The sequence below is a fragment of the Emydura macquarii genome, unplaced genomic scaffold, assembly GCF_026122565.2.
Source record: "Emydura macquarii macquarii isolate MOO-44397 ecotype Brisbane River unplaced genomic scaffold, CSIRO-AGI_Emac_v2 contig_440, whole genome shotgun sequence".
In the NCBI taxonomy this organism is placed as follows: Eukaryota; Metazoa; Chordata; order Testudines; family Chelidae; genus Emydura; species Emydura macquarii.
The window spans coordinates 140,573-149,094 of NW_027130577.1; the positions used below are offsets into that span (position 1 = coordinate 140,573).

At 45.3% G+C, this 8,522-nt stretch overlaps 1 protein-coding gene across 1 annotated transcript; it reads right to left on the reverse strand.

Annotated features, from left to right (window-relative positions):
• Positions 1-591: 591 nt before the first annotated feature.
• LOC137146379 (olfactory receptor 2D2-like) lies at positions 592-5,702 on the reverse strand. Its single transcript, XM_067537637.1, has 2 exons — positions 5,688-5,702; positions 592-1,563 (listed from the first exon to the last, which is right to left on the reverse strand). Exons 1-2 carry the CDS (start codon positions 5,700-5,702, stop codon positions 592-594), a joined length of 987 nt encoding a protein of 328 aa, XP_067393738.1.
• Positions 5,703-8,522: the final 2,820 nt, after the last annotated feature.

Here is an 8,522-nt window from a genome sequence, read left to right on the forward strand (position 1 = left end):
CACCTTCCTTATAAATCAATATAAATGCATCCACATAGGAGTTTTCACCAATTTTAAAACAATGCAAATTCTGTCCTTTCATGGTACATAGATCTTGTGCTGGATCTTTACACAGAAGTGAATTTCACCTTGGGGAAGAGATACGCCTTGTATTGCCTTAAACCAGCTAAGGATCAGTCCAAATGAGATGGATGGAACGGTGAATTCCATACTAAAGGAGCCTTCACTTAAAATGTGCTGTCACTAGCTCCCTGATGTAGAACTGGACATCTCTATTAACTTAAACAGCTCAAAACTGAGAGGCAGTATGGCAGTCAGTCTTACTTTCCCAATGTCTCACAGTTAGTCTGGACCACAGCCATGAATGGAAATTAGGAGTTGGGACATCCAGTGCTCACTGCTCTAACTCACTAGATCCTACTTCTCTCCTGGAATGGTGAATAGAACCCAGGAGTCCTGAGACCCAGCACCTACACTGCTCTAGTCACTGGACCCATCTCCCTTCCTACAGCTGGGAAAAGAACCCAGTAGTCCTGACTTCTCCTCCCACTGGCTGTAACCACTATACCTCATCCCGTACTAGAACTGGGATCAGAACCCAGGAGTCCTGTACCACAAAACAATTCTTCTTCCCCCTTGATTCAAAGGACATTTTTTACCCATCAGTTTGACCAGAGCTCCTTTGACATCTTTGTTTCTCAAGCTGTAGATGAGAGGATTCAGGATGGCAGACACCACATTGTAAAAGAAAGAGAAGTATTTGTCCCTCTCGGGTGAGTAGCTGGAGGCAGGACGCATGTACATGAACATGGCAGCCCCATAGAAGAGCGTCACCGTGATGATGTGCGCAGTGCATGTGGAGAAGGCCTTGAACCTCCCCTCCGCTGAGGAGATCCTCAAGATGGCTGTTAGGATGAAAATATAAGAAACCAGGATCAAAAAGACCGGGGTCATGAGCAGTATCACCCCCATTACGAAGACCACCGCCTCGGTGACCCGTGTGTCCGCACAAGCCAGCTTCAAAATGGCCGGCACCTCACAGAAGAAGTGATTGATCTCATTTGGACCACAGTAGGGCAGCCTCATGGTGACACCAGTGTGTACCATGGCAAAGAGGAAGCCACCCACCCAGGAGCTGGTGGCCATCTTGACACAGACCGACCTGCTCATGATGAGGGTGTAGTGTAGCGGGTGGCAAATGGCCACGTACCGGTCGTAGGCCATCACAGCATAAAGGATGCACTCGGTTATCCCCAGGGAGAGGAAGATATACATCTGGGCGATGCAGCCGGCGTAGGAGATGCTTTTCTTTTTGGAGAGGAGGTGGAGCAGCATCTGCGGCACAGTGGTGGTGGTGTAGCTGATGTCCAGGAAAGAGAGGTTGGCCAGGAAAAAGTACATGGGCGTGTGGAGACAGGAGTCGATCCTGATAAGGGAGAAGATGAGGCTATTCCCAAAGAGGATCACCAGGTAGATGGCCAGGAAGACCACAAAGAGCAGCAATTGCGTGTGGGGCTGGTTGGAGAATCCCAGCAGGATGAATTCCGACACGGAGCTTCTGTTCTGCCATATAAGATTTCTCATGGTGTCTTACATGAGAGGAGGGAAAAAGGAGGGCAGGGGAGAGACAAATTATAAAAACCACATTCAGGAGGATAAAACACAGAAGGCCCATAGATTCCAGCGATCTCCACACGTATGTGGCCTTCATCACAGCAGTATCTGAGCACCTCACAGTCAGGTTTTCAATTTTGCCATCTAAATCTGAACATTTTCAACAGAAACAGATTGTTTTCCACTAAAATTTCTGTTTTAGTCAAAGAAGCCATTTTCTGCTGAAAAAACTTTTTGACGGAACATTTTTTAGTAATCTTTCCACACTATTCCTAAACAGATTGTTCCCCAAGGAGATCACCACTTTCCCAGTTCTAAATGCCACTATTGTTAGGAATTCATTTAACCTAAAGCTGAAATCATAACATTATAGAACTGCAGGGCTGGAAGGAACTTTCAGAGGTCATCCAATCCTCCCTCCACATTGATGGGGAAATTAAATAAACCTAAACCATCCTGGACAGGTGTTTATCTAACCTGTTCTTCAAAACCTCTGTGGATGGAGACTCCACAACCTCCTTAGATAACCTGTTCCAGTGCTTAGCTAGTCTTACCCTTAAACTATGTCTACACTCCCACTTATGTCGGTAAAACATATGTCACCCAGGGGTGTGAATAAACCTAAGCGCCAGAGTGGACAGCGTTATATCAGCGGGAGACCTTCTCCTGCTGACGCAGCTGCCGTCCCTCTTTAGGGGTGGATTAATTAGGTTGATGGGAGAGCTCTCTCCCATCGTCTTAGCACAGTCTTAGACAGCTTTTCCTAATACTCAAACTAAATTTCCACTGCTGCAGACTAAGCCAATTACTTCTTCTCTTCTCCTTGGTGGATGTGGAGAACAACTGATCACTGTTGTCTTTGTAAAAACCATATACGTATCTGAAGTCCGTTATTAGGCGTCTCCCCCCTCAGTCTTCTATTCTCTAGACTAAATATGTCCAGTTCTTTCAATCTTTCCACAGAGCTCGTGTTTTCTAAACATTTTTATTGCCTCTCTGGAGTCGCTCCGATTTGCCCACTTTTTTCTTTAACTGTGGTGCCCAAACTGGACACAATACTCCAGTCGAGGCCCCGTGGGTGCTGCACAGGGTGGAACAATAAACCCCCCAGACTCACTACTATGCTGTGGAGTCCAGAGCTGCCTTTCTCCAAATGATGCTCCGATCCTACACAGCAGTCGTAAACCTGGTTCAAACACACAGGTAACCTAGCTGTATAGCTTCCTTGTCTGCTTTACCCGTTTTCCTGCGGAGCGCTGTAAAGCATCCATAGCATAGCAGTGATTCTGGCACACACTGTTTTTGTATTTGGCCAGGAACGTACCAGTTGTTAATATGGTCCATGTCGGAGCAGAGAAGACTGGCACTGCTCAGAATGAAATCTTTGTCTAAATCTGACGGCATTGCCTGTTTAAAAAAGTGATCGCTAAAGAAAGGCATCAATTCTATCCTGATTTTGTGGAGTATTTTATATAGATTCCCCACCAACCCAAAAGTGTGTTTGTGGGGCACCTATATGCACATTTCAGTTCTTGGAGCAGCGATTGTGCCAGTCTATGTTTTTTTCCACAGAACCTGAATCTCTGTCCAGTGCCTTAGCCCCAAGACCTTCTCGAATCCTCCCCTCATTCTAGATCTAACCAGTGGTCCATTTAATCCAGTCTCTTAATTCTTATTTTAGGAACATAGGAATTGATGGGCTGTATCAAACTACTTGTCCATGTCTACAACTAAATGAAAGTGTAAGAGATCCCCTAGTGGTCAATTATGGAATTACCATGCGACAAAGAAAGTTTCCTTCCTAAACCCAATACTCAGAAGTTGGTTTAGGCTCCACAGTTTGAGAGTTTATTATATCCCTTCCAATCTTCTGGTTATTAATTCTCACCAATATATACACAATTCCTCAGTCCTACATTTTCATCATCATAAAATTCATTATAAAGGTCACTTACCTTCATTTGTGAGAGACCAGCGTATTGTCTTCAGTTGTAAAAATACAGGATCTGGATTTATTAATCAAAAGGATCACTTAAGCTAATTCATCAAGCGAAGTGGCAGAACAGTGCCATGAATTGTAGAAGACTTTGGGTACTGATGGCTGCAGTAGGGAAAGAAAAATTAATAAATTAAAGATAAATTAAATAGTTTACCAGCATATGATAAATTCAATGAAAATGTGTTTCTAATTGAATTGAAACTGATATGATACAAGAGGCTTGAATTTACAATGTTTCAGATTTTCATTAGATTAGACTATAAATTTGCTGGAGTTTTTCTGAACCACAGTTTTGGTTGTGTGTGCGGGTGAGTTTACTATCATTGTTGTTTGTTTTTCTTCAGAGGATGGCAGATTATTTAAAATCTTTGCTGTTTATCAGATGCTGTGAATCTGATTCACTGTACTGGATTAAAAAAAGTAACACAATACACTCGACATAATCAAAGGCCAAAATAATAAAAATGTCCATATAAAACTGTGGGAAAAAGATGAATTGACTAAAAGAATAAGGATTAAGAGCGATTCATTCACTTCTCACGTCCACTGCTCTTTGAATAAACCCAAAGAATCCAAGGCTGAGAAAATGTTTGAAATATTTCAGAGGTGGTTTTAAATCCCAGGACTTTCTTTCTTTCTTTTTTTTTTTTTTTAATAAACTCAGCAAAGGCAAAAACAACTTGTTATTTTTCAGGTCTCTAAGGGGTTTTGTCCTCCAATTATTCAATTAAGACAAGCTTGTTAGCTGAAAATATATGTAATGTAAAAAATCCTCCAGTACATCCCTAGCATAAGATTACTTAAAACATAGTAGAGTGTTTAGCCTCACCATTCCCTGCAAGGATTATTATCCACATTTTAGAGATGGGGAAATTGAGGCACAGTGGAACACAGTTCTCAGCCAAGAGCAAGGCCCCATTTTAAAAGGCACTGTACAAATCCAGATTATGATGATGACAATTGACTGATGACAATGATGATGATGATGATGATGATGAACGGAGTACCTGTGTTAGGAGTCTACAGTTTAATAGGCAGAACACACAAAAGATAGGAGAGGAGAAGTGAAAGGATACTAGCCTCCTATGAAATTAAATGATAACTCCCACTCAAGAGCATTATCTAGTAACTGCTTAATATATGGGTTATTATAATACCTAAAGACACATTGTGCTGGACACTGCATGTAGAATTATAGAAGATGAGGGTTGGGAGGGACCTCAGGAGGTATCTAGTCCAACCCCCTGCTCAAAGCAGGGCCAACCCCAACTAAATCATCCCAGCCAGGGCTTTGTCAAGCTGGGCCTTAAAACCCTCTAAGGATGGAGATTCCACCACCTCCCTAGGTAACCCATTCCAGTGCTGCACCACCCTCCTAGTGAAAAAGTTTTTCCTAATATCCAACCTAGACCTCCCCCACTGCAACTTGAGATCATTGCTCCTAGTTCTGTCATCTGCCACCACTGAGAACAGCCTAGCTCCATCCTCCCTGGAACCCCCTTTCAGGTAGTTGAAGGCTGTTATCAAATCCCCCCCCCCCTTCTTCTCTTCTGCAGACTAAACAAGCCCATTTCCCTCAGCCTCTCCTCATAAGTCATGTACTCCATCCCCTGAATCATTTTTGTTGGCCTCCGCTGGACTCTTTCCAATTTCATCCACATCCTTTCTGTAGAGGGGAACCCAAAACTGGACACAGTACTCCAAATGAGACCGCACCAGTGCTGAGTAAAGGGGAATAATCACTTCCCTCGATCTGCTGGCAATGCTTCTACTAATGCAGCCCAATATGACATTAGCCTTCTCGGCAAAAAGGGCACATGTTGACATATCCAGCTTCTTGTCCACTGTAACCCCCAGGTCCTTTTCTGCAGAACTGCTGCCTAGCCAGTCGGTCCCCAGTCTATAGCAGTGCATGGGATTCTTCTGTCCTAAATGCAGGACTCTGCCCTTGTCCTTGTGGAACTTTATCAGATTTATTTTGGCCCAATCCTCTAATATGCCTAAATCACTCTGTATCCTGTCCCTGCCTTCCAGAGTATCTACCACTTCCTCCAGATTAGTGTCATCTACAAACTTGCTGGGGGTGCATTCCACCCCATCCTCCAAATTATTAATGAAGATGTTGAACACACCAGTCCCAGGACCAACCCCTGGGGAACTTCTCTTGTTACTGGCTGCCAACTAGACATCGAATCATTGATCACTGCCCATTGAGCCCGATAATCTAGCCAGCTTTCTAGCCATTTTATAGTCCATTCGTCCAATCCATACTTCTTTAACTTGCTGATAAGAATACTGTGGGAGACCATATCAAAAGCTTTGCTTAAGTCAAAGTATATCATGTCCACCACTTTCCCTGCATCCACAGAGCCAGTCACCTCATCATAGAAGGCAATCAGGTTGGTCAGACATGACTTGCACTTGGTGAATTCATGTTGACTTTTCCTGATCACCTTCCTTTCTTCCAAGTGCCTCAAAATGAATTTCTTGAGGACCTGCTCCATGATTTTTCCATGGAGTGAGGTGAGGGTGACCAGTCTGTAGCTCCCTGGTTCCTCTTTCTTCCCTTTTTTGAAGATGGGCACTATATTTGCCTTTTTCCAATCATCTGGGACCTCCCCCAATCACCAGGTGTTTTCAAAAATAATGGCCAATGGCTCTGCAATCACATACACAATGAGAGACTGTCCCTGTCCTAAAGATCTTACCTTGGGGCCCAGGGTCACAGTCCTGCCACCCTCCACAGCTACCTGCTCCACTCGTGGGAGTCCCGGCGTAAGCTGCTGGGTGGCCAGGGACTAAGGTGCAGGCCTGCCAGCTCAACACTTTGGATGCAAGAAGTTGACCTGCTGGCCGGAATTCTTTACGCCTCACTTTTCCTCCTCCAATGCACTCAGCGGTCCCCCTGCTCCCCGCCAGCACAAACCACGCAAGGAGGCTTAAGAGTCCAGCTGCAGCACGAGGCGAAATGGCTAAGAGTTGAAGCCTTAATTTAGGGGAGAGGTTTAAACATACCCCTTTTCAGCAGGAGGACAGGAATTGCTGATCCAGCTACCCACCGGTCCCTGGCAGCACCCCAACCATGGGAAGGACAGAAGGGGACACCCAGCTAGGCCGGAAAGGAGCACCCACACAGAACTTGCAGCAGGCTTCAGTCACCGCACCATGTGCTGTTACCTAGAAGTCCAACACTGTTAACAAGTGTCCAGCACTCTTACCTAAAAGTTACCTAGAAATCCAACACGCTTTCCATTGCCCCCCAGAGTCCTGGGCAGGCTTCACCTCCTCTTTTCGTCTCTCTGCTTTGCAACACTGAGCTTGCTGGAGTAAAAGAAGGGGACTCGCTGAGGAAAGTGCTGCCTTGGCTGTGCATTGACCCCCACACTGAAGGCTTGGAAAGCAGCTATGGTAACCACTACACCACCAACACTCCCTTGCTAAAGATCCTCAGGACCCAACAACACGCATTACATAGACCCTTTCTTCAGCCAGAGGGCAGCCAAAGTGACTCTGGGGGGACTGAGTCCTCAACTCTGCTGCTGCTGTCACTTGTGGTCTGTTGTCAAGCCCCATCTGAGGGTCTCTAGCACCTGCCTCCAAGCATCCGGTGTGGGCCCGCTGCCGCCCGCTCCAGGGACTGTGTCAGGTGGGGACACAAGGTGGGCGCTGCACCTGCCAAATTCTAACCCAGGACCTCCAGAGAGGGAGGGTGGAATGGAGGAGAGGAGCCGCCAGGCAGTGGCTGGCAGCGGGGGCCTCGGGGAACGGTCAGGGACAGGAAGAGGTGGTGCCACCATGGCCCAGACGTCTGGCAGCAGTTCAGCAGCAACTGCGCCGGGGAGGTTAAGTGTCCCCTGGCCTATGATACCCACCACTGATGTTAGTGGGGAGATAGTCTAGGAATCAGAGGTCTCAGTTTTGGAATGCTTTATTCACTGGTGACCTTGGCCATCAGAACGCCTTCTGCAGCCCCATGGGACCAATGCAGATGGCGTAGCTCAGAGCAGCCTTGAAGCTGCTGCTGTAATTTATGCCTCCAGGTTTGGGGGAGCACAAAGACAGGATAAATAGTGGAACAGAAGCTAATCTGCTTGGGGACAGGCTGACCAGAATTCGCACTCCTGTGGGTCTTTTTGGGTAATGTTGATTGCTAAATTGGCTCCTGAATCACTGATGTCTGAGTATCACTGGTCTAAACCATCCAAGACAGATGGCTCTCCGGCCTTCTTTTGAAAACCTCCAGTAAAGAAGCTTCCACAACCTCCCTAGGCAGTCTGTACCATTGTCCTACTGTTCTTACAGTTAGGAAGTTTTTCCTGAGATATAATCTAAATCTGCTATGCTGTAGTTTGAACCAACTGCCTCTTGTCCAGCCTTTTATGGCAAGAGAACACAACTTTTCTCCATCTTTTTTATGGCAGCCTTTCAAGTATTTGAAGACCATTATCATGTACCCATGCTGTACTTATTTAGTACTTATTACATTAATATATATATTACATATCATGGATGAGAAATGTTTAGGAAATGAGATGTTTTTTGTACTAAATCTGTTACTGGATCACAACAAGCCATCAAGGTTTACAAAAGGGTGCTGAACCCCAAAGGTTGAGAGTCAATGAGATTCTGTGAACTTTGACTTCTTTACATTTTACATTGAAGGAAACATCTTGTTAGAAGGGACAGTAGCTAAGGGGTTAGTCACCCTCTCCAAAAAAAAAAATCACTGGCTAACCTTATCTTTGCAAGTTAAAAACAAAACAAGCCGTTGATCTCTGTGGGGAATCCATAACTTGGAAATTAGATGTAAACTTGTGAGGGACTTGAAATATCCCAGAGATTCTCCTGTGGCAGCTACTTCACAAAGGGCGTCCACTAACGTTTCATTAACTGAAGCATTCTCTCCAGA